The 26,220-nt window shown below is 45.1% G+C and overlaps 1 protein-coding gene across 1 annotated transcript; it reads right to left on the bottom strand.

Annotated features, from left to right (window-relative positions):
• Nucleotides 1-1,177: 1,177 nt before the first annotated feature.
• On the bottom strand, nucleotides 1,178-25,858 carry WDR82 (WD repeat domain 82). Its single transcript, XM_003894326.5, has 9 exons — nucleotides 25,410-25,858; nucleotides 18,072-18,169; nucleotides 13,714-13,780; nucleotides 8,174-8,273; nucleotides 7,180-7,296; nucleotides 6,475-6,630; nucleotides 5,952-6,021; nucleotides 5,292-5,434; nucleotides 1,178-4,276 (listed from the first exon to the last, which is right to left on the bottom strand). The coding sequence occupies exons 1-9, from the start codon at nucleotides 25,568-25,570 to the stop codon at nucleotides 4,247-4,249; spliced, it is 942 nt and encodes a 313-aa protein (XP_003894375.1). The 5' UTR covers nucleotides 25,571-25,858; the 3' UTR covers nucleotides 1,178-4,246.
• Nucleotides 25,859-26,220: the final 362 nt, after the last annotated feature.

Genomic DNA, 26,220 nt, shown 5'->3' with positions numbered 1-26,220 from the left:
AGACTCGAAAAACTGCATCAGACATTTCCCACTGCTGTATTCCACAGTGCAGGACTTCAGGGCTGAACCTGTCCACAGCTGGGCCCTATGGTAGTCTCACCAGGACTCCTCTAATCAGGCAGCTTGAGTGCTATCCTACCAGCCTGTAGGAGTGTCACTTCCTCTTTCCTCACCACAGCCCCCACTACCTCACCACTCCGCCTGGGCAAAAACAAAAAAAAAAAGTGTGGGCAGCATCCTGTGCCTGCTTCTCTTACCCACATCAACTGCTGAGCCAGCTCGCCCCCACAGCCTGCTTGCCTAGCTTGCCACCCGGCCTGCTGTTGTTCCTCACATCACAAGGCTGAAGCCTGGGGAGTGGGTGAAGTGGGTCTTTCAGTTGCGAGCAGGCCAGAGACTGGAGTAGCTGCTGTAAGGGCAGCCATGCTTACCTACTTGTTCATGTCTCCCAGCAGAGCTGAACATGGCAGCAGTCCTCCCATCAGGCCAGGAGTGGGTCTCTTCCTTCGTACAGTCTGTCAGAGAAGCCTATGCACGGCCTGTCACACACAAGCTAGGATGTTCCCTCTGCCACTGTCGCAGAGTCCCATTAGCAATGTGAAAATGTAGCAGGCCCGAGGTTTTCTTCGCTGATCCAGAGAGGGTGAAGCAAGAGCAGGAAGCAGGTTCTACAGCTCTGAGGATGCTGAGCTAGAGCAGCAGCCTGATGGGTTACCAAAGCAACTACCTTCTGCCAGACTGTGTGCCAGGGCCTCAGAGAGACTCCAATATCCTTGCCCTCCTGAAGCCAGGGCCTAGCAGGACAAAACATATTCCAACTAGAGGTTGTCAATCTGGTCAAGGGTTGAGGTAAACAGTAGGGGATGCAAGGCAGCCTGAGATAAGTGCCAGACAGTCTCCAAAGACTCAGGCTGGCTCAGGCTTGCCTTTCCCAGTCAGTCATTTCTGGCTCTATGGCTATTACAGCCTGGGGTTGAAGGTTGGTTCTAGGGGTTCCCCCCACCAGCCCATAAATCTTAAGTTACCAAGGGGCAGTCAGAGGCAGTCCCAGAGAGCCCAGCAATCCATCCACACAGCATTACAGCAAGCTGCAGTGTGAGCCAGGAGAACTAATAGGAGAAAACCCAAGCCTCCCTCCAGCTCTGGGACCAGGAAAACAATGCTACAGAAACTCACATCAAAGAGAAGGCAGCCATAAAATTCTGTTTAAGACTGTAACATGGAAAAAATGTTTATATGTTAAGTACAAAAGGGACATAAAATTGTATATACAGTAGAATAATGACTATGTAAACACACCAAAAATCTATGCACAGAAATGTCTAGGGGGAACATTTAACACCAAAAGATTAACAGTGGTAGCATTTGGGTGGCAAACTTGATTCTTTCTAAAATTCCCAAAATTTCCTTAATAAGCAGTAATTATAACTGCAACAGGAAATAATTTCTTTAAGTATTTCTTTAAGTACCCAGTGCAGTGTTGCTGTCAAATAAACATCAGTGGCTTTGGCCCTGATTCCTAAGGTAGCAAATGCCGCTGCCCCACTCCCCATCCATCCCCAGTAGGGCTTGAGCACCTCTAGCTCTGCTGAGAGCATCTGTGCAGCCCCAGCCCTCAGCATCTCTTCCACTCACTTCCAGCTATATCTTTTCCCTTTCCTCCTTAACTCAGGAGGCAGCTTTGCAACCACAGGGCCCAACAATACAAGCCATGAGGTGGCATGTTTTGTTTGTTTTTGAGATGGCGTTTTGCTCTTGCTGCCCAGGCCAGAGTGCAATGGCATGATCTCAACTCACCACAACCTCCACCTCCCAGGTTCAAGCGATTCTCCTGCCTCAGCCTCCCGGGTAGCTGTCATTACAGGCATGTGCCACCACACCCGGCTAATTTTGTATTTTTAGTAGAGATGGGGTTTCTCCATGTTGGTCAGGCTGGTCTCGAACTCCCGACCTCCAGTGATCCTCCCGCCTTGGCCTCCCAAAGTGCTGGGATTACAGGCATGAGCCACTGTGCTCAGCCTTGAGGTGGCATGTTTTCAAAGAACATGGTGCCTCAGTTTTGGACACACAGGAATTCAAATACAATCATCTTCCTGCTGCTGAGTAAGTCATGCTTGGTGGCTGCTCTGGTTGCAAATATGTGAAGTTATGTAGCCTTTCCTGTTAACCCATGGTTCCAAGCATTCTCTTAACAATCATTCCTATCATGAATTTTCTACCCTGAAAAGCCAGGGGTGGGCAATAACAAGATCATTTGGTTTCTAAAAGTTCTTCCTCTCTGGGAAAGCAGAGCTATACAGTGGGTGGCATCCTGCAGATTCTAGTCTACATTTGGGAAAGGTGTACGCCTCTTGCACTTTCCGTTGGAGGAACAAGTCAAAAAGTAATTGCTTGAAAAAAAAAGTGCTAGCAATTCACAGCCTATTCCTGCCCGCTGAACAGAAGTTGTGATGCCTTGATTTACTCCCTAGAAGCTACGTATTCTTGAGCAAGTCATAACCCTACTGTGCCTCAGTTTCTGGATCTGCAAGGAGTGTTGCCTGTATAAATGTTTGTTTAGGAACTTAGTAAAATGAGAGACCACTCTCTCTGCTCTAAGGTGGCCATAAGCCAGCTGCAGCTCATCTCACTCAGCCTGGGCCTGACCAGAGTCCCTTCCTCCTCCAAGAGAAAGCAAGGAAAAGCAGCAAGCAAGCAGGCATACCAGGTCAACGGGAGTGATCTATCATTGGCAACAAGGCCTCAAACAAACTGAAAATGCTCTGGCTCCAGCACCTTATCCCCAAATGCCACAACCCAGACATGGAAGCCATGCAAGAGTGACTATCACACACACACAGGCACAGACAAGAGTACCACCAAGCAAAAAGGGGGCTAATACTGCAGAGATGGCCCCAAAGTGCAGCTTGAGGAACACAGTGAGTCATCCCAAGACCCTCACTTAGCTGCCATGGAAACAGCAAACACTATAAGCTTTGCTTCAGTCTTCTGAAATGAAAACATTAATAAGGAAGATTCACTAATACTTGTGGCAAACACTATTAGCAGGGATGCAATGTGTCTCCTGGGCTGCAGGACTCCATCTGCTTTAGCTGAACTCTCAGAAACTACAGATGAGAGATATATGCATATGCACACACATATATGCATATCTGTATGCACACAGATGTATTTAAATGAAGGTGCTAAAATACAAACAACAGAAATCAAAGGTCATATATAAAAAGGCTAAATAAGACATATAACACAGACCTAGAACCAGCTCTTAGTTGGGAGCCGGGGAAAGGGGTGGTATCATCTGAAGACTATGTACACAATTTGTGGTGGGCAGGGAAGGCATCAGTGTAAACAACTCAGACTCACTTCACAATACTGGCCCACAGGAAAGTGTGATGTATCTCATGTACAAAAATAGACTCCCACCTTGCTTTTGTACAAACCAAGCTTGGTAGGCACCCAGGAGGACTGTGGGTTTGTCTTGATGACAGGGCACTGCACCAGGCTGCTGCTAAACCTTCCAGCCCTAGGAACTCACCTGCTACCCTCCCGCTACCCTCCCCTTTCCATCCCTTTCAGGCCCTTGGGTCTTTTCCCACCCAACACCGACAGCCTGAGGCCTGCCCGACCACCTAGTCTCACACGACTAACTGCAGAAACTAACTGCATGACTTCCTTCTGTATCTGTCCCTCTCTCTGACCCCAAGATATATGAAAATGTTTCTGTAAATGTTTGGCACCTAAGAAACATGATGGTTGTGGATAATGCCACAAGTACACAGGGAGACCCAGTAACAAGACATGCAGGGTGAGGGCAAGCGGCTGAGCTGCCCGAGCATTTCAAAACCAGGACTGTGACTTCCCATGCAGTTGGGGGGTAGGAGAAGGGATGTGCGGAACTGATGACTTCACTGGCTCCTCAGCAGAATGTACATTCAAATTGAAGATGCTTGAGAGCCCCACTATACCAAATCGTGAGTCCAGTCGCTCCTCTAGCAGAGCTTGGTGCAGTGACAGCTAGAAAAGCTGAGTTCCAATTCAGTCTGTTGCACCAAGAGTCCTTTTGAAGACGCTCATCAAAGTAATTATTTTCTTTTGAGCAGATGTACAGCACATCCATGGGAAGGCCATGTAAAAGGATGTTCTCCAGCCCAGTCAAATGATCCAATCCCACTATTATCTCAGTCCCCTCTGAGTATCTTCCTGCTGGCCGCCCTCACTGTACAGAAATAGCCGAGCAGCATCAGGGTCAGTCATCAATGGTGGGCAACCAAAAGGCCTAGAAAGAGAACATAAATCAACTTTAAAAAGCCAAGCATCTCCTCACTGCCGAGGGTTATTCATATCTCACCCCACAGCAAAAATGTGCCCAACCCCAATGGCTCTGGTGGTCCTCCCTCCTGACCAACTAACCCTGATGCTCTAAGGAGACAGAAACACTCTTCCCTCTATGTGAAAGTAAACTGGTTCTGTTTTTCTCCAATAATCACTGAACACCTTCCACCAGAGCACACCCCTTTTTTTTTTTAAAGGAATGTAAAAAAAGGAGTGCTGCCTGGGAGGTGGGTGAATAGGTAACCTGGCCTCATTGCTAATCCACCAGGTTACCTCCAACAGGTCCTCTCCTTCCTGGGCTGTAAAAAATAAGGAACTGGATGGTTTTGCTGTATTTCTTCTAATATTTTTTTTCTTGGTTTAAAAAAAAAAAAAGCAAGAGAGCAATGTGTTCTGGGTAGGCTAGTAATGAAATGTCTCATCCCCAAATACCCAGGCAGGTTTAGGAGATCACAAGGGAAAACCGGAGCTGAGACTCACTGATCCTTTATTCTGTTAGTATTATCTAGGAAGAGACAAGGGTCTGGAGTTAATTCTAAGTGGTGAGTTATGACCAACTGTAGAAATTTCTGGGAATTTGGCATAAACCAACAGGAATGGAAAACTGAAACCATAATAGGCCAGTTCAGAGTATTTTAAGGAGCAAAAAAATTGCCAAGCATAGCCCAGGTAGTTTGGACCTAAAATTAGAGTCCAGAGCAAAAACTGGCCTATGATTTCCTTGGAGCTCAAAGGTGATTCCTGATCACCTCTAGGAAGAAAAAAAATGAAAGACAAAACCAGCCCAGCCAGAGGTCAAATAATAGGAGGTGAAATAGGGAAACCACCAGTTGAGAAACATGTACTTGGATGCTTGTAATCTACCTACATAGAACACAGCTTGCTGTGCTTATTGAGGCACCCACCACCTCAACTGGAAAGGGTCCCTGAGTGGCAGACACCTCTTACTGTTCACATACCATGTTGGAACATGCGCTGGCAAAAGTCATGAACTTGGGGTTGAATTGCAAACAGGTAATCGGGCCTGTGTGTTTACCATCCAACACAGCTACTTTTATACCGCTCTCTCCATTCCAGACATGGATCTTGCCATCCTCTGAACCTAAAGAGGATATTCAAGGAAAATGTAACAGCTCAAGACACAATGCAAAGACAACTGGAAATGAGACATGGATTGAGGTCTGAGGATAGGCCAAGCTTTAGGACCCATCCCTCAGGCAAATTTGAGAGGGACGAGAGGCAGTGAAGGAAGAACACTTTGGAAATTGATCTTGACCCTAGCTATTTGTTCACAGGCATGTCACTTCCCCTCTGACTTCAGTTTTCTCATCTAAAAAAGGGGCCGAATACCATTACCCTACCGACAGGCAGCCACTAAGATGACTGAATGTAGGGTTACACCAGGACATCAGTATTACTAATAAGGTAGTGCTTGTAGAGTTTAACTCAAATTTTGGTCCAGTCAGGGCAGTTAAAAGACACTATGTCCTTGGCATAATGTGCTATACAGAAATCTGAGAACATCTATCAAATAGATAATAATGTCTCAGTTAATAATTTAAACAAAAAAATGCATAGTACCAGAGAAATAACCCCCACAGGGGATAAAGGAAACTCACCAATCATAATAAACTGAGAGTCAGGAGTAAATGAAGCCTCCAGTGTGACAGCTTTGCTATTGGCATAACCCTAAAACAAAACAGAGCAGTTCTTTTGTTGTTACAGAGCCGTTAATAAAAACAGCTGCCTACAAACACTAACTTAGCACATGCATCACCTTCCTTTCCATGAAACCCTTTCCTTGTCATGTACTACACCACCAAGCTTTCAAATGTGGTTGCCATCCTTGACAATCCACTCCCACCTTCAACTCTGTATTCAAGGTACACTCAAGGGAGCAAGAAAACTTTATTTTTAAGACATTATTTTATATCTAAATACCAAACTTGGGTCACTTGGTGAGAAATGAATGTCTACAGAATCCAAGGGAGGTAAGTTCAATGAGCAGGAAGAAAAAATACAAGTGCATGCCTTCATGAGTAAGTCAAGAGTAACTGTTGGTCTCCACCAACCAGCTAACATAATTCTTAGCATAGGAAGTATAAGCATGGAAACAGCCATGCTTGAAGGCCATCAGCTCACCCCAAACGTGTGCATCACCACTCCTTTGAATGCATCAATGAGACGAATGAAGCTGCCGTTGGTGGAAATGAGGATGAGCTTGCCATCATTGCTGAATTTAAGTCCTGTCCACTCACAAGTTCGATCATATTGCATCTTAAAGGTAGCAAATGGCCCCTGCAAAAGATAAAAAATAGTAGCCCCAGGCCCAAGGCATATTAACAATTTCTTCTGCTAGAGCCAATTCCCATCCTATTCCTTTAGATTCTTTTTTGACTAAGGAAAGCAGAGAATGAGCTACTTCTCTGCCACTCTCTAATATCTACCATATTTTTCTTTTTGTAGAAAATGCTCTTACAGGGCCAGGCGTGGTGGCTCGCGCCTGTAATCCCAGGACTTTGGGAGGCTGAGGTGGGTGGATCACCAGAGGTGAGGAGTTTGAGAGCAGCCTGACCAACATGGTGAAACCCCGTCTCTACTAAATACAAAAAATTAGCCAGGCGTGGTGGCGGGCATGTGTAATCCCAACTACTTGGGAGGCTGAGGTAGGAGAATCACTTGAACCTGGAAGGCAGAGGCTGCAGCGAGCTGAGATTGCACCACTGCACTCCAGCTTGGACAACAAAAGCAAAACTCTTGTCTCAAAAAAAAAAAAAAAAAAAAAAAAAGCAGTTACATGTCTATTTCACCATAATATTAAGATAGCTCAAAGATTCAAAGATTTACCTTGTCAAAAGAACGAAGGTCATAAAGTTTGACCATTTCAGAGTTGACACCTGCAGCGAAAATTAACCCTTCTGGATCAAAAGAACAAACTGGCTTCCCCTGCAGATGCATGAGGCCCTAAGAGAAAAGAAATAAGAAATACACTAAAACACACATACCACAACCACACCTGGAACAACCAAAGACTGCTAGTACAATGAGGAAAAAAATGAATCCAGGACCCTACCACTATATAATTTACTTTTCCCGATTAAAACTAAGAAAGGTATACAAACAGATATCAGTCTACCTACAGAACAGAAAAAGCAAACATAAAACTAAAATGAAGCTTTTAAAAAACAGGTCTCCAGACAATTTCTGATCAACTCTAACTGCACAATATTACAGACACAGAATTCAAATAAAAATAAATCCCTTGAAGCTAAAAGCTCTAGGAACACTTTTAAAAACATTAAGCTGGCTGGGCGTAGTGGCTCACACCTACAGTTCCAGAACTTTGGGAGGCCAAGGTGGGCGGATCACCTGAGGTCGGGAGACCACCCTGACCAACATGGAGAAACCCCGTCTCTACTAAAAATACAAAATTAGCCAGACATGGTGGTGCATGCCTGTAATCCCAGCTACTTGGGAGGTTGAGGCAGAAGAATCGCTTGAACCCTGGAGGTGGAGGTTGCGGTGAGCCGAGATCGCACCACTGCACTCCAGCCTGGGCAACAACAGCAAAACCCGGTCTCAAAACGAAAACAAAAACAAAAACAAAACAAAACAACAAAAACCCCACAACAATTAAGCCACAGAGTACAATGCAATCTGCACTAGATTAGGGTATTTGCTTAGCAGCTACCAACTAAGAAAACAGATTTTCTCCAAAATTTAAAAAGACCCTGGGATCCCAGAATGGAACCATTGTTTTCTCCCTTCTTTGAGAGGTAGAGTTCATTATAGGGCCTACCATAGAAAATGCTCAAAAAGCATAACTGTGAGGTACCATTACCTGGCAGTTAGGAGACCGGAGATCCCAGAGTCGAATGGTCTTATCAAGAGACCCAGAAATGAAAGTGTCATCCACAGGTGACATGGACAAGGCCACCACCCTGCAATACATCGAGATAAATAGGAGTTGATGCAAAATATTAGCAAAACTTGGATGTGAATTCTAAACCACTCTGCCTATATATATGTATCTGTTCTCCTGAAATTGCCATTTTAAGAAGCACACTAAAACACACATACCACAACCATATCTGGAACAAAGACAACTAGTATAATGAAAAAAAAAAAATACAGCTACAAAATAAAAATATATGATTCCAATGCAAATCAAAACCACAACGAGATACTACTCCACACCCTCCAGCATAGCTATAAAAAGAGAGACAACAAGTATTGGTGAGGACATAGAGAAATTGGAACCTTCATACATTGCTAATGAAAATGTAAAAATGGTACAGTTGCTCTGGAAAAGTTTTTCCAAAAAAACAAGAGTTACCGTGTGACCCAGAAATTCCACTCCTAGGTATTTACCCAAGATAACTGAAAATACATGTCCACACAAAAATGTACACATATGTTCAGAGCTGCATTATTCATAATAGCCAAAAAGTAGAAATAACCCAAATGTCCATTAACTAATGGATGGACAAACAAATGTGCTATATCTATACACTGGAATATTATTTGGCAATAAAAAGTAATAAAGTACTGCCTCGTGCGACAACATGGAGGAATCTTGAGAAGCCAGAAACAAAAGATCAGATGTTAACTGATCCATTTATACAAAATGTCTAGAATAGGCAAATCTTTTTTTTTTTTTTTTTTTGAGACAGAGTCTCACTCTGTCGCCCAGGCTGGAGTGCAGTGACCTGATCTCTGCTCACTGCAAGCTCCGCCACCTCCCTGGTTCACGCCATTCTCCTGCCTCAGCCTCCCTAGAAGCTGGGACTACAGGCACCCGCCACCACGCCTGGCTAATTTTTTTGTATTTTTAGTAGAGATGGGGTTTCACCGTGTTCACCAGGATGGTCTCGATCTCCTGACCACGTGATCCGCCCGCCTCGGCCTCCCAAAGTGCTGGGATTACAGGCGTGAGCCACCGCGCCTGGCCTTAGAATAGGCAAATCTATAGAGACACAAGTAGATCAGTGGTTGGTAGGGGCTGGGGCAGTGATTACTAATGGGTACAGAGTTTCTCTTTGGAGTGATAAAAATGTTCTGAAGTTAGACAATGGTGATAGTTGTCCAACTCTGCAAATATAGTGAAAACCACTAAATTGTACATTTTTAAAGGAATCATTTATAGTATGTAGACTGTATCTCAATTTAAAAAAACACAAAAAAGCATGATTCCTTATCAAGATGTGTGAGGACTACACAGATGTTCTCAAACCTAAGTGGCATCAGCATCACCTGGAGGGTGGGTTAAAACAGATTGCTAGGATCTACTCCCAGAGCCTCTAATCCAGTAGGCCTGACTTGGGGTCTGTGAATCTGAGTTTCTAACTAGCCCCAGGTGATGGGTGAGGATGCTATTTGGGCACCACACCTAGAGAACCACAAGCCTACGCACGCTAACAGCAACTGTATGCCTGATTTGATCCCTTTTTGTGGTTATACCATCAAGAGGCACTCACTTAAAAACATTTTCTTCCAATGTAACTCAACTAACATCTGCACCAGCTCCTCAACTTAAAATTTTAAAAGATATTGTTAAAAGCCAAAATTTCCTGGGAATGCTGAGGAGGTAATAAAACAGAATCAGCAGGCTGGGTGCGGTGGCTCACGCCTGTAATCTCAGCACTTTGAGAGGCCAAGGTGGGCAGGTCACCTGAGGTCAGAAGTTTGAGACCAGCTTCGCCAACATGGTGAAATCCCATCTCTACTAAAAATACAAAAATTAGCCAGGCCTGGTGGCGTGCACCTGTAATCCCAGCTACTCAAGAGGCTGAGGCGGGAGAATCGCTTGAACCCCAGAGATGGAGGTTGCAGTGAGCCGAGATCATACCACTGCATTCCAACCTGGGCAACAAAGCAAGACACCGTCTCAAAAAACAAAAACCAGAATGAGCAGAACACATTGTGGACATGTAATTTTATGCCATGGCATTCAGCCCAAGAGCTCAGAGGAGGTACAAGACTCTATGCTGAGAAGTACAGGGAACACATGGAGAAGACAGACCCCAAGTGTAAGGAATTTTAACTGTCCAGTCCACATGACTCCAAGAGAACCAGAGATGGCTTCTGGAAAGATACAACATCTGAGGTGGAAAGGATTTCGAATGGAGACACCTTTCTGACAGGTGCCAGACAGGAAGGCATGAAGCCCATGTTCAAGAAGTAGCCCAGAGTTCACCTTAATGGGAACGGTAGGAGAAAATGCTGGGAAAATGGGTCAGAGCCAGAAGGGGCAGAACCTGACTACAAGAGGAAGGAGCAAGGAAAATGTAGAGAACCATTAAGGGAGATGGTGAAGCAATCAAACTGCAATCCAGGATGCTGAAGCAGGATGGTAAGAGATGGGATGATTAATTAGGAGCTAACAATAATTTACCTTACACGGTATGTGAGCCAGGGCAGAAGCAAAGGAGAGAACACAGAAAAAAGTAATACATGAGGTTAAACCTAGGGAGAACTAAATAGTTTAACAACTCACTGAATGTGATGGCAAGGGAAAAAGAGTGCACTGACAACAGATGCTTTGAGCCAGAATTGGAAGAGACAGAGATGAAGAAATATGAGGAAGATAGAGAGAAGCTGGCCCAAAGAATGTAACAATGACAGACAGACTACTGGACCTGAGTATTGGAAAGAGTATTGGACAGAATAGACAGCTACGAAGATGTGTATAAAACATGTAGGTGGTGCTGGGCGATTATGGGTGACACCCACCCATAATCCTAGCACTTTGGGAAGCCGAGGCGGGCAGATCACCTGAGGTCAGGAGTTTGAGACCAGCCTGGCCAACATGATGAAACCCTGTCTCTATAAAAACACAAAAATTAGCCGGGTATGATGGTGTGCGCTTGTAATCCCAGCTATTCGGGAGGCTGAGGCAGGAGGATCATTTGAACTCAGGTGGCGGAGGTTGCAGTGAGCCAAGATCACACCATTGTACTCCAGCCTGGGTGACAGAGCAAGGTTCCATCTCAAAAAACAAAACAAAACAAAAAAACAAAACCTGTAGGTGGAAGGTGGGTCTGAAATTCATAACAGACATGAGCTAAAAATACTGATTTGGGAAGCCACCTGAATGAAGGTGAATGAAATCAGCGATGCAGATAGAAAATCACAAGAAAGCGGATAGAGTATTTATTTTAGAGTCAAAACAGAGGCTAAGAACTACAAGAACAGAACCAACATGGGAAAAGTCACCTGCCATGGGAAAGTAAGTTTTATTGAGAGGTTAAACACCAAGAAAAGCCCAAAGCAGTGGGTTTTAACTAGAGGCAGCAGGGAATGAAGGACAAAGGTTTGGATAAAGCCCCACAGATGATTCTGGGACTAGTGCAAAAAAGATTTCAACAGTGAACATGTGTGAGGAGGTGGAGATGGGAATGTGCAGATTATTCTTTCAAGTTTGATAGTGAAAAGGAGTGGGTGATAGGGTCAATAAGTAGACTTAAGATAAGAAAGACCAAGTAAATTTGTAGGCAGCAAAGGAAAAGCCGATTAAGGAGATGGAAGCAAGCAGAAAGAAGAAGGTTTGTTTTGTGAAAGAAAGACCACAGCTTTCTCAAGGAAAGGATTCCAAGGAAGAGAGGAATTTAGGTGGAAGGGACAGATGTTTAAAAGAACTCTTTTTTTTGAAGACAGGGTCTTGCTTTGTTGCCCGGGCTGGAGTACAGTGGCAAAATCATGGCTCACTGCAGCCTCGACCTCCCAGACTCAAGTGATCCTCTCACCTCAGCCTCCCAAAGTGCTGACAACAGGCCTGAACCACTTCGCCCAGCTGAAAGAACTCATTTTGTTCAGCCTTAATTTTCTCATAAAAGGAGGGACAAAGTCATCTATCAAGAATCAGGAGGTCAGCTGGGTGCGGTGGCTCACCTCTGTAATCCCAGCACTTTGGGAGGCTGAGGCGGGCGGATCACGAGATAAGGAGATTGAGACCATCCTAGCTACCACGGTGAAACCCCATCTCTACTAAAAATACAAAAAACTAGCCGGGCTTGGTGGTGGGTGCCTGTGGTCCCAGCTACTTGGGAGGCTGAGGCAGGAGAATGGCGTGAACTCGGGAGGCGGAGCTTGCAGTGAGCAGAGATTGCGCCACTGCACTCCAGCCTGGGTGATAGAGCGAGACTCTGTCTCGGAAAAAAAAAAAAAAAATCAGGAGGTCAAGAGGGTGAATAATTGGGAAGATTGGAAAGGATTTGAAACAACTGCATCAACTCTTAATTACAAATAGTACATTTGTGAACATTAATTTGAATACAAACAAGCAAAAACATCTACTTACCATGAGCCATCCTTTGTCTGAAACTATAGTTTCAGCTGCCTTCTTATTTCAGCAACACAATGGCCTGCCCAATTGGAAGTGCAACATTTTTTTTCTTTTTTTGAGATAGGGTCTTGCTCTGTCACCCAGGCTGGATGGAGTGCAGTGGCGCCACCCTGGTTCACTGCAGCCTCTGTCTCGCGGGTTCAAGCAATTCTCATGCCTGAGCCTCCCAAGTAGTAGGAATTACAGGTGCACACCACCACTCCTGGCTAATTTTTGTATTTTTTTTGTAGAGACGGGGTTTCACCATGTTGCCTAGACTGGTTTCGAACTCCTACACTCAAGCGATCTGCCCTCAAGAGCTGAGATTACAGGCATTAAGCCACCATGCCCAGCCTGGAAGTGTAACTCCTAACAGGAGGCTCTCAGGCTATCTCCTGTCAGGGCTCCATACCAATCAAAACCATCCTGGGTTACCATACATATATATATATATATGTAATTATATATAATTAGATAAAATTTTACATAAAATTATATGTAACCCACATTATATATATAAAATATATATAACTAGAAATACATATATATAGATATAGGTATATGAGACAGAGTCTCCCTCTGTCACCCAAGCTGTAGTGCAGTGGCGTGATCTCGGCTCACTGCAACCTCCGCCTCCTAGGTTCAAGTGATTATCTTGCCTCAGCCTCCCAAGTAGCTAGGATTGCAGGTGCCTGCCACTATACCCAGCTAATTTTTGTATTTTTAGTAGAGATGGGGTTTCGCCATGTTGGCCGGCTGGTTTTAAACTCCTGACCTCAAGTGATTTGCCTGCCTCGGCCTCCCAAAGTGCTGGGATTACAGGTGTGAGCCACTGCACGGGGCCTAGTTATATTTTAACTGAGATATCTCTGAACACCTACCCCTGCACCTCTATAACCTTAGTAAATCAAGAGTTGACTATTTAAGAGAAGATGAAGAATGCCAAACAGTAGTGAGGAAGTAGCTTCAGTTCACTAATAAGCTCTCTCTAGCCTTCTATTCTCTGGGTAACCTCAGGGATAAAAGAACTATCTGCTTCTCTAATACATGGGTCTTACCTTTTGCTATGTCCAGGAAAGTATCTGATGTATTTGTTGTCATGCAAGGACAAGTAACGAATAGTATCTGTAAAAAGACAAACAAGGTATGATGATATCATACTGTTTAAAATAAACTTACTTTGCATTTTCATCTTGAAAGGACAAGGTCAAATAATCCCTTATCTTCTATATATCCCAAGCAAGGCATGAATAAATAATGGTGAATAATTCTACTCTGCAGCTGAAGAGTGGGCATGTAGATTTCACCTAACTCAAAAGCAGAGCTCTTAAGTTGATGGCATGGAAAGCAATGTTTGAAAACACATTATATTACCAATTTGGCTTCTTCATAATTACAATGCAACTCGCGCCTTGCAAATATACCCTGGCCAAAAAACAAAACGAGTAAAGCACACATAATAATTTTAGATATTGGTCTAGTGTCCACAGAATGGCAAACCTTAAAGAAAAATATGTGGCTGTTAAGCAAACAGACTTAAAGAGGTGAGCAGCCATGGCAGTTAAACTGAAGATCAGGTTGAATCCTAGCAGCAATTTTTGTCTAGAGTTCTCTATCAGTGTGTTGACCCACCCTCTTGAACATTTGAACATTCTTCAATTGGATACACAAATTACAATGAAAATAAACATAAGGTCAGAGAAGTGATGTCAAGACCTGGGTTAAAAAGATCTTAAGACATTAAAAAAATTAAATCCTTATACCAATGAGTAATAGCAGTGAGATTTTGACAATATTAAAGAAAGGAACAATCAGAGATTTGTGCTTGGGGAAAAATAAGACAAACACTCTTAACCAAATGATTCTATCTGAAAGAGTAAACAAACAAAAAAGATGGTGGCGATAGAGAAATGAAGTGCCATAAAGAATAAAACTACAAAAGAGGAAAGTATTATCCCCTTAAAAAGACTAGGAATAAGGAAAAATTGTTGAGAAACAGCTAAGGGAAAATGGTACCAAAATGCAGAAAGAAAAGCATGGAAAGAACATTCTGAAGGCAAACAGAACACAGGAATAAAGGGGTTGAAAGCATTGAGTCATCCCAGGGGTTCACAGGGGTGCTTTCTAATAAGAGGGCATTTAACTTGGGAGGGGGAATAGGGATATTTGTATATTCCATAGCTTGAACACTACACAATTTTCCTTGAAAACATCTTCAAACTTATTGAATGACAACTACTAAGTATTTCTAGTTATTCTACTGCTAACAATGACTCACCTGCCCTAAGAAGAAAAAGACTTCCTTCCCATTACCTGGTTTCCCAGAGATGAGCAGGGCGATGCCATCCTCTCAGCCCCACTTGGCAGCTGGCGCGCTGTTCCTGGCAAGGCAGTGGCCTGTACAGTTATCTCCTGTACCGGGTGGTATCATAGACCCTCAAACTGTACAAACTACTACCTCAGCCTGGAATCAGGCAAAAGGAAACGGAGCGCTGGAGGAACTCTTCAGGATGCACTTGAGACAGGAAAGGGAACATCCTCACAGCAGAGGCCTGGTAGCAAAGCTACAAGTGCCACACATTTGCCTCATCTTGCACCACATTTGGAGAATCCTCATTTAATCACTCAGAAAAATAGCCCAACAGAAGAAATAAACCAGTCATTCAGATGATCACATAGACATGTTTCCTCAGGATCCTAAGGTTTTACATTCTTGTCCAAAATCATTAACTACGCTGCTTCCTTAGAAAACCACTTCTGAAATACAGGCATGGAAAGTAGAAGTGATATACTTACTAAAAATCAAGTACAGGCAGAAGAGTCTCATTTAAAAAAAAAAAGAAACTAAAAAAAAAAAAAAAAAGACGTCCACCCAATCTGCTCTGAGATAGGCATAGCCAAAATAGCAGTATAAGCCATCCTTGTGGAATGACATTAGAAAAATCTTTTTTTTTTGGCCAGGCGCGGTGGCTCAAGCCTGTAATCCCAGCACTTTGGGAGGCCGAGACGGGCTATGGATCACGCAGGTCAGGAGATCGAGACCATCCTGGCTAACACGTCCCTGCCTCTACTGTAATACAAAAAACTAGCCGGGCGAAGGGCGGCCTGGGTAGTCCCAGCTACTCGAGGCTGAGGCAGGAGAATGGCGCGTGAACCCGGAGGCGGAGCCTTGCAGTGAGCTGGAGATCCCGCCACTGCACTCCCAGCCTGGGCGACAGAGTGAGACCCTGCCTCAAAAAAAAAAGAAGGCCGGGCGCTGTGGCTCAAGCCTGTAATCCCAGCACTTTGGGAGGCCTAGACGGGCTGGATCAATGCAGGTCAGGAGAGATCGAGACCATCCTGGCTAACACGGTGAAACCCCGCCTCTACTAAAAATACAAAAACTAGCCGGGCGAGGTGGCGGCTTCGTAGTCCCAGCTACTCGGGAGGCTGAGCAGGAGAATGCAGACAACCTCGGAGGCGGAGCTTGCAGTGAGCTGAGATCCGCCACTGCACTCCAGCCTGGGCGACAGAGCGAGACTCGGGTGCCTCAAAAAAAAAAGAAAAAATCTTGTTTCTTTTGAAATGGAGCCGCCTATCACCCAGGCTGGAGTGCAGTGGTGTGATCACAGTTCACGATACCCTAGACCTCCAGAGCTCAAGCAATCCTCCCACCTCAGCCTCAAGTGGTTAAACTACAGGCATATCCCATATTACCATGCTAATTTTTGCATTTTTGTAGAGACGGGTTTCCCCATTACTGCTCCAGGCCTTATCTCAAACTTCTGGGCTCAAGTGATCCACTCTCCAAGGCCTCCATAAGTGCTGGGATTACAGGCATGAGCCACTATGCCTGGCCTAAAAAAATCCTTACTGCAAAATGTGAGATGATCATCAGTAAACCACTGAAATAAGTTTAAAAACAGAATCCTGGCCGGGCATGGTGGTTCACACCTGTAATTCCAGCACATTGGGAGGCTGAGGCAGGCAGATCACTTGAGGTCAGGAGTTCGAGACCAACCTGGCTAACATGGTGAAGTCTCAACTCTACTAAAAATACAAAAATTAGCCGGGCGTGTTGGTGGGTGCCTGTAATACCAGCTACTTGGGAGGCCGAGGCAGGAGCATCGCTTGAACCCAGGAGGCTGAGGTTGCAGTGAGTCGAGACTGCACCATTGCACTCCAGCCTGGGCAACAAGAGCAGGACTCGGTCTCAAAAGAATAAAGAATAGGCTGGGCATGGTGGCTCACAAGGTCAGGAGATCGAGACCCATCCTGGCTAACATGGTGAAACCCTGTCTCTACTAAAAATACAAAAAATTAGCTGGGCATGGTGGCACACACCTGTACTCCCAGCTACTTGGGAGGCTGAGGCAGGAAAATTACTTGAACCCGAGAGGTGGAGGTTGCAGCGAGCTGAGATCACGCCACTGCACTCCGTCTCAAAAAAACAAAACAAAACAAAACAAAATAAATAAAAAATAAACAAAAATAAAAAAATTAAAGAATCCTAACATGAAAATAAGTGTTACAGTTCAGTTACCAAGACAATCTCTTAGGACTTATCTCGAGAAATGCAGGTAAAAACAGAGATTGTTTATAATAGAAAGAAACTCACAAGTTCAATTTCTAAGAGTAACTCTTTACTCTTTAGATCAAAAAACGTTCCTGGAATCAGAGGTGACTAAGGTTGGGAAAATACCCAAACTGTTCTAACTTCCCTTAAACTATCATAGTTCAAGCATTTGTGAAACTTTTCTCAAATCTCTATCATTTTGAAAGAAAAAGTCCTGTTATCACTTGCTGTGTGTCAAGTGTTCTTTCCTTTTCTTTGTTCTAAAAGTGTTCTTTTTGGAGATGGAATCTTGCTCTGTTGCCCAGGCTGGAGTGCAGTGGCGGGATCTTGGCTCACCACAACCTCCGCCTCCGGGGTTCAGGCGATTCTCCTGCTTCAGCCTCCCGAGCAGCTGGGATTATAGGCGAACACCACTGTGCCCGGCTAACTTTTGTATTTTTAGTAGAGACGAGGTTTCACCATATTGGCCAGGCTGGTCTTGAACTCCTGACCTCCAGTGATCCGCCCACCTCGGCCTCCCAAAGTGTTGGGATTACAGGCGTGAGCCACCACGCCCAGCTTTAAAAGTGTTCTTTTAAGTTTAAGGAAGTACAAATCATAAATACAATTCGTTGCTTCATTTTTCCACTCCCCTCTCTAAATTGGAGACTCTTCATACTCAGTCTCAAGTCCTTCAAAAGTGCTAATGGCTTGCTTCCAACATTCCTTCAGTCAAAACAACGTAATTAACATTACTAACATTATATGAAAATATTTAAACTAAAGTAACTATAGTCAAAGCAGAAGTAGTCACAAAGATTCCATGAACTATTTAACAAAGGAAACCACGACCTTAACTTCCTAAAAAGAAGGCTTGCTTACCGTCTATTTTGTTAGAGCTGTAAACAACTGTGTTTGCCGCATGAGTGTATCTGATGAGGTCCACGCCATATTTCTTACTGTACAGGGTTCTCTTTGGTCTGATAAGAAAATAGAAAGAGAAAGTCATAAACATTCTCCATCATCAAAATCTGGGATACCCACATAAAGAGAAGCACTTGAATGACGTAGCAAAGGTGAGGATTTTTGGTAAGTTCTAACACTGGAAAGAAACAATTTCTTCCAAAAGGGAAAAAACAACCCTCAAGCAACAGCCATCTGAAGAAGCCTTCCACCTTAGAACACCTAATGGCAAGGTTAGGTAGGAAGTAAAAGTAAATCTGGCGATTCAATTCAGTCTTTACTACAATGTTCAAAAGTAAGCTTTGAGAAAATATACAATCATGTGCCATGTGATGACATTTTTATCAACAACAGACAGCACATAGGATAATGGTCTCATAAGATCATAATGGAGCTGCCCTCTACAACAGATGTATCATTTTTAAAATTCTTTATACTGTTTTACTGTACCTTTTCTATGTTTAGATACACAAACAATGCTGTATTATAATTGCCTACAGTATTCAGTACTGTAACATGCTGTACAGGTTTGTAGCCTAGGAGCAATGGGCCATACCACACAGCCTAGGTATGTACAGGTTATACCATCAGGTTTGTGTAAGTACACTCTATGACGCTGTGCAACAAAAACTCACATAATGATCCCCATCTAAGTGATGCCTGGCTGTGCATCTACTTGGGAAGAAAAGCACACAAAACAAGTCCTAACTTACAACAAAGAGGGACTGAAACCAGATGCAAAAACTGCTTGCCTTTGCTAATGTAACCTGCTCTTGCAGAAGACATCCTTCCTTCCTATCCTACAGGTCAAAAGCACTTGCTGAGCCTTTTAGAAGGCAAGCCTAACTTTCTCTAGCAAAACCAGTTAAATAGTTCCTTTGTTTTTACTTTAACGTAAAATCACACATTTCTGGCCACAAGGTGGTGGCTCACACCTGTAATCCCAGCACTTTGGGAGGCCGAGCCAGGCAGATCACCTGTAGTCAGGAGTTCGAGAGCAGCCCAACATGATGAAACCCCATCTCTACTAAAAATACAAAAATTAGCCGGGTGTGGTGGCACGCACTTGTAATCCCAGCTACTCGAGAGGCTGAGGCAGGAGAATTCCTTGAACCCAGGAGGCAGAGGTTGCAGTAAGCCAAGAGTCGTGCCACTGCAATACAGCCTTTGCGAGAGAGTGAGACTCCACCTCAAAAACAAACAAACAGACAAAAAATCACACATTTCCAAGCTAGAGGTTACCAATCTCCATTTGTTGAAGTTCCTTAAATGTCTCCCTCCACAGAACCTTGAAGAGCAAGGCTAAAACTGATCTCAACAGAACCTTTAACCAAAAACTCTAACACATACTGGTTAAATTAGAAAAATGTTAGGCCGGGCGCGGTGGCTCACGCCTGTAATCCCGGCATTTTGGGAGGCCGAGGAGGGTGGATCACCTGAGGTCAGGAGTTTGAGACCAGCCTGGCCAACATGGCGAAGAACCATCTCTACTAAAAATACAAAAATTAGCCGGGCGTGGTGGCACGCGCCTGTAGTCCCAGTTACTCTGGAGGCTGAGGCAGGAGAATCGCTTGAGCCTGGGTGGCAGAGATTGCAGTAAGCTGACATAGCGCCACTGCACTCCAGCCTGGGCAACAGTGCGAGACTCCATCTCAAAAAAGAAAAAGAAAAATTTGAGACTTAAATATCTATGTAAATCTAGATTCACATGCTAAAACAACTCTCCAATATGACCATTTCAGAAAACAAGCAAGCCTTTAACATAATGTCCTACATTTAGGTCTTTAGAAGGATTTCATAAATCCTGTACCAATGTTAACCAAGAGTTCCAATTTATGAAAAGGAAAGCTGACCCTCTCAATGTAAAATCCTCTCAGAATCTAGATACGAAACAATCACATGACTCAAGCAGGCTTTAAGAAGTCAATTATTTGCACTTCCAATTTTTGTTAGTGAGGCCAAGGGTTTCCCTACATGAAACCCATTTCCAAAAGACTTCTCACTACAAATGCACTGGATTTTCCACATTCTTACCTTTACTGAAATAATACTTCACTCCTAAAAAGATCGGCAAAGGCTACTTTGCCAAGTCCACTGTCTGGGGTTCTGATGTGTGTTACTGTGTGGTAACCAGTGAGGGAATCTGAGTGTGTGGCTATATACTTACTCTCTAGATAGCTGACTTTGCTTCTACCAGTGGAAGAAGTTTACATCAGTTATTTCATCCCATTTACAATAGTAAAAACAGAACCTGGCCAGGCGCAGTGGCTCACGCCTGTAATCTCAGCGCTTTGGGAAGCCAAGGTGGGTGGATCACCTGAGGTCAGGAGTCTGAGACCAGCCTGGCTAACATGGTGAAATCCCGTCTGTACTAAAAATTTAAAAAATTAGCCAGGTGTGGTGGCAGGCACCTGTAATCCCAGTTACTCGGGAGGCGGAGGTAGGAGAATCACTGGAACCCAGGAGGTGGAGGTTGCATTGAGCCAAGATCGCGCCATTGCACTCCGACCTGGGCAACAAGAGCGAAATTCAGTCTTAAAAAAAAAAAAAAAAAAAAAGGACGTGAAAAGCCAACTCTAACTTGACAAGTTAAAACGGAATAATATAAGGAAAACTTCTGGTTCCACTTAGATCTGGTCTATTTGTCTCAAATTTATCAGAAACACTAACCTGAGATTTTTTTTTCCTAATAACAGAAATCTATTGCCTCATTTCATTTCCTAATTTGATTTTTATTTTTTTTATGTTTTTGAGACAGAGTCTCACTGTTACCCTGGCTGGAGTGCAGTGACACAATCTTGGCTCACTGCAACCTCTGCCTCCCTGCCTCGGCCTCCTGAGTAGCTGGGATTACAGGCCCCTGCCACCAGGCTCAGCTAATTTTTGTATTTTTCTGTAGAGACAGGTTTCACCACTGGCCAGGCTGGTTTTGAACTCCTGACCCAGGCGATCCGCCCGCCTTGGCCTCCCAAAGTGCTGGGATTACAAGTGTGAGCCACCTCACCTGGACTCACTTCCTAATTTGAAAGCAAGATTATATTGTACTGCATCCATGTGGGTCTTACAAAATACATGCATGGCATTTTTCAAATATTTTGGTAAGCTTCCTTCCTCCAACCAATTCTGGTGATCAAGCATCAACAAGGAAAACAGTATTAACCTTTCGCTTTGAGTAATTTGCTTCACCTACCACAAACAATATCCTTTATATTCTTCCAAGTTGAAATATCACTCAACGGGCGAACTCCATTATAAAGAAAATTTAAATGACCAGTAAACTGGAAAATACTAAGCATACAAAATCTTGCTTTAGCCATTTTCAAACGCCCAAATTCTAACATTAGGGTCATCTAATAAAGATACTATGCCTTCAGCCAGTCACAGTAGCTAACACCTGTAATCCCAGCACTTTGGGAGGCCTAGGTGAGAGGATCTTTGAGCTCAGGAGTTTGAGACCAGCCTGGGCAACCTGGTGAGACCTTGTCTCCACTAAAATAAAAATAACCAAGTAAGCTGGCAAGTGCTTGTAGGCCCAACTACTTTGGAGACTGAGGTGGGAGGATCACTTGAGCCCGGAAGATGAAGGCTTTAGTGAGCTATAAGCATGCTATTGCACTCCAGCCTGGGCAACAGGGGAAGACCTTTGTCTTTAAAAAAAATAAAATAAAAAGGGCCAGGTGCAGTGGCTCACGCCTGTAATCACAGCACTTTGGGAGGCCGAGGTGGGTGGATCAATTGAGGTAAGGCGTTGAGACCAACATGGCCAACATTGCGAAACCTCATCTCTATTAAAAATACAAAAATTAGCTGGGCATAGTGATGGGCGCCTGTAATCCCAGCTACTCGGGAGGCTGAGGCACAAGAAGTGCTTGAACCCAGGAGCCAGAGGTTGCAGCAGTGAGCCAAGATCACACCACTGCACTCCAGCCTAGGAAAGAGTGAGGCTATCTCAAAAAAAAAAAAAAAGAATAAAATAAAGGCTGGGCAGGCACAGTGGCTCATGCCTGTAATCCCAGCACTTTGGGAGGCTGAGGCGGTGCATCACCTGAGGTTGGGAGTTTGAGATCAGCCTGACCAACATGGAGAAACTCCATATTCACTAAAAATACAAAATTAGCCAGGCATGGTGGTGCATGCTTGTAATCCCAGCTACTCAGGAGGCTGAGGCAGGAGAATCGCTTGAACCCGGGAGGCAGAGGTTGCAGTGAGCTGAGATCACGCCATTGCACTCCAGCCTGGGCAACAAGAGCGAAACTCCATATCAAAAAAAAAAGAAAAAGATACAATACCATGTCTTCCAAGGAAATACTTCTTTTCTTCTGAGGTTGGTTTGACCCATACTAGCAACAAAATTTTTTGTCATATTATTGCCTAGAATGGAAACTAAAGAGGTTGTTTAATATCCAGAGAATTTGACCAATGTCACATACCTAGTCACAGGCCAAACTAGAACGCAGTTCTCTCCTACCTACCAGGCCACTCCTTCACCACAGATAACAAAACAAGGTCACAATTAATTGATCAAAGAAAACTCAAAAGAGCATGCCCTGTAGTATTGTATCAATACTAAATTTCCTAATTTGGATCTCTGGTTATGTAAGAATGTCTTTGTGCTTAGAAAATCCATGTTGAGCCGGATGCGGTGGCTCACGCCTGTAATCCCAGCACTTTGGGAGGCCGAGGAGGGCAGATCACGAGGTCAGGAGTTCGAGACCAGCCTGACCAACATGGTGAAACCCTGTCTCTACTAAAAACACAAAAATTAGCCGGGCTTGGTGACGCACACCTGTAATCCCAGCTACTCAGGAGGCTGACGCAGGAGAATCGCTTGAACCCAGGAGCTGGCGGTTGCAGTGAGCCAAGATCACGCCACTGCACTCCAGCCTGGGCGGCCAAGTGAGACTCTATCTCAAAAAAAAAAAAAAAAAAAAAGGAAAGAAAAAGAAAGATGAAAGAAAGAAAGTCCATGTTGAAGTATTTAGAGATAAAGGGGCTTGATACCTCCAACTCTAAGAGTGGGGGGAGGCACACAGTATATATAAATATTTACCTACAGTGATGAAGCAAATGCAGAAAATGTAACCAGTTACTGAATCATATGGGAGTTATCTGAAACATTGTTGTAACTTTCTGTTCGTTTGTAATTATGTAAAAATGCTATGTGAGTGAATAAACTGCCTTATGTCACAAAACTAGCATTTTACTTTTAACAAGACAGGATTTGGCCAGGCGCAGCACATCATGCCTGTAATCCTAACACTCTGGGAGGCCGAGGCGGGTGGATCACTTGAGGTCAGGAGTTCAAGACCTGCCTGGTCAACATGGTGAAACCTGTCTCTACTAAAAATACAAAAATTAGCAGGGCATGGTGGCAGGCGCCTGTAATCCCAGCTACTTGTGAGGCTGAGGCAGGAGAATCGCTTTAACCCGGGAGGCAGAGGTTGCAGTGAGCCAAGATCATGCCATTGCACTCCAGCCTGGGCAACAGAGGGAGACTCTGTCCCAAAAACACAAGGAAAAAAAAAAAAGACAGGACTTCACGTCAAGGTCATCCTTCCCAAATCAAAATTATGCCAAATTTGGGGACAAACTGCAAAGAAAGGCTATCACAACCTTCATTTTCTTTAAATGAGGATATATATCTCCATCCTGAGGTTCTGGGAAGAGGTTCTAATCTGTGCAAAAGCACTAAACATTTCATGCAAGCCAGCTTCAAACTACTCCTCCAGGACCCCACAATGCCCACCCTACTACCACACCTTTAAGTGTTACTTCCTCTTCTAAACTGATTCAAGTGAACAGACCAGGACAGAAATCTATCTACTCAAGGAGTAACACTGACTCAAATAACTAAGTATTTGTTCAGCTAACAATTCCCTCTTCCTTAAGACCACCACTGCAGACCACTCTGCCACATACTGCAGGCAGATCCAGAGCCAGTTACGTAATATTTTCTCACAGTCCCAGTGGGAAAAAAATTAGGGGGGATACCATTATAGCTCAGTCCAAACTAGCATTATTTCAGATAATCAAATTCACAAATGAAGAGATACGTTCCAAAAGAAAGACACCAGTTAAAAAAAAAAAAAAAAAAAGGCAAAAGGAACAGCTGGAGAAGGTAGGAAAAAACCCAAGACCTCACAATAATAATAATAGTATCTGTTACTAGGTAACAAAATCAAGTCTGACAAAACCAGAGGTCACCGAATTAAACCAAACATCAGCGAGCCTTCTTGGGGAAGGTGGCTAAGGGTAAAACAAATTTAATCTAAACTAGTTTTGGCTCCAAGGAGCTGCAAGTCCACAGGCGTGCGGTGAGGGGGCTGACAAGGACCCCCAGGGGAAAAGTCAAAGTGCTGTGCTTAGATTTTGCGAAAAGATGCAGGTATGGTGGGTCTCCAGATGACTTGTGGCAACATAAAAGTTTCATGATCAGAATTGGAATTCAAAGTGGACCAAAAAGTGTAATAGAAAAAAAAAGTATGAAAGGAACCCTGAAATTGTTCTACGATGCTTGCTTTGTTTTAACGGAAGCTCACATTCAGGTCAGGATGGGAAGACCAAGTTCGTTTGTGTGTGGCAAAAAGAAGTTTTAGATGTTGCTGAAAAGTTCACTTATGAACGTGGGCACCGAGTTTGAAGGAATAAGAGAAAGGCTACGAGCACGAAGAAAAAGCAAGGGGGCTCAAAGAGGCACAACAAATAAATCCTGACAGCTAAGAACTGCAACCCACGCTGTCTGACGGCAGAAAGGCCGCGGGAAGCTGAGGGGCAGGGGATGGGCGGAGTGCCAGGGCGGAATCGAGGTCACAGCGGAGAGGGCAGAAGAGCGAGCTGACGCTGCCGAAGGAGGCAGGAGAGCAGCCCCTGCAGTCCTGCGTCGAGGCCAGAGCAGACCAGCACCTCTGACAGCCTGAGAAGCTGAAAACGCTACCTGCTGGGCCCACGGTGGGCGGACCGGGCGTTTAAAGGTCAAGGTCAAGGTGGGGTTTGGCAAGCGATGCATAGCGCTCAAAGGAGACCGAAAACATACAAATAAGAATGCTATTATAAAATTATGACTATCGTAATTTTTTTTAATAAGAAAAAATAAAAGGTCTCCTGGACGGCTGCGGGGTGGAGGCGGCCCTGGCAGGAACGCGTGCAAAATACGCCGGGGGCTGAAGTTGGGACGGAGGGCGGGCCGAGGGACCAGTGCTGGGCCACCGGAGGGAGGGAGGCACTGAGACTTGGGCCCAGGGCCTCCGCCGCACTCACTTGCCCTCCTGGCAGTCATAGAGCACGATGGAGTCGTCGTCGCTACTCGAGATGACCGTCTCGCCGTTGGGGCTGAAATCGAAGCAGTTAATCTTGTCCGAGTTTTCGCGGAACACCTTAGCGACGCGGAAGCTCCGCAGCACGCTATCGGTCAGCTTCATGGCGGCGGCTGAGGAAGGCAGCGGCGGCGCAGGACCGGGGCGGGGCCCGGCGGCGAACGGGCGGGCTGCCGAGGGGCCAACCCAGGCGGGGCGGGCGCCGCGCCGGCGGCTAGAGGGAAGTCGGCCAACAGTTGGGCCGCCTCCTCCTCTTCCTCCTGCTTGGACGAGGGTCTTCTGCCTGAACTGCGGAGCCTCGCCGACTGTTCGTCTTCACAGCCACCTCACGGACAACCGGCGCGTCGCCGGCTCATTGTGTCCGCCATTTTGGGGCGACAGGCAGAAGCTGAGGGCGAGGAGCCTTAGCCGCGGCGCACGCCGGGAAAGGGGGCGGGGCGGGAACGGCCTCGCGAGGCCGGGAGTGGGGGTGGTGACGTCAGCGCGGCCGCGGCTGAGTGTAGTGGCAGGGCTGGCTGCTGGCAGGGAGGGGCTCAGACGCGCGGGGCCTTCTCCGGGGGTCGGAAGGTTGCGGGTGCCTTGGGAGCTGAGGGCCCTTGCGCGAGACTGCAACCCCTGCGAAGGCTCTGGCGCCTCCTGCAGGCTTCCCGACCACAAGCCGCGTGGGAGGGGGTACTGCAGGGTCGCGTACGCCGCTGGAGGCCGGTTTTGGGGGTCAATCAGGTGAGCCGCTCGCGGGCAGGCTTGACCGCTAG

The sequence above is a fragment of the Papio anubis genome, chromosome 2 (assembly GCF_008728515.1).
Source record: "Papio anubis isolate 15944 chromosome 2, Panubis1.0, whole genome shotgun sequence".
Lineage (NCBI taxonomy): Eukaryota > Metazoa > Chordata > Mammalia > Primates > Cercopithecidae > Papio > Papio anubis.
Note: the sequence above shows the minus strand (reverse complement) of the source record. Positions and strands in the feature narration are given on the sequence as shown.

Excerpts from the sequence above, each read along its gene's own strand:
- WDR82 (XM_003894326.5), bottom strand. The coding sequence starts at position 25,570 with ATGAAGCTGACCGATAGCGTGCTGCGGAGCTTCCGCGTCGCTAAGGTG. Across the intron at positions 18,170-25,409 it reads TATGACTGCCAGGAGGGCAA|ACCAAAGAGAACCCTGTACA; the intron begins GTGAGTGCGGCG and ends TTTTCTTATCAG. Across the intron at positions 13,781-18,071 it reads CAGCTCTAACAAAATAGACG|ATACTATTCGTTACTTGTCC; the intron begins GTAAGCAAGCCT and ends GTCTTTTTACAG.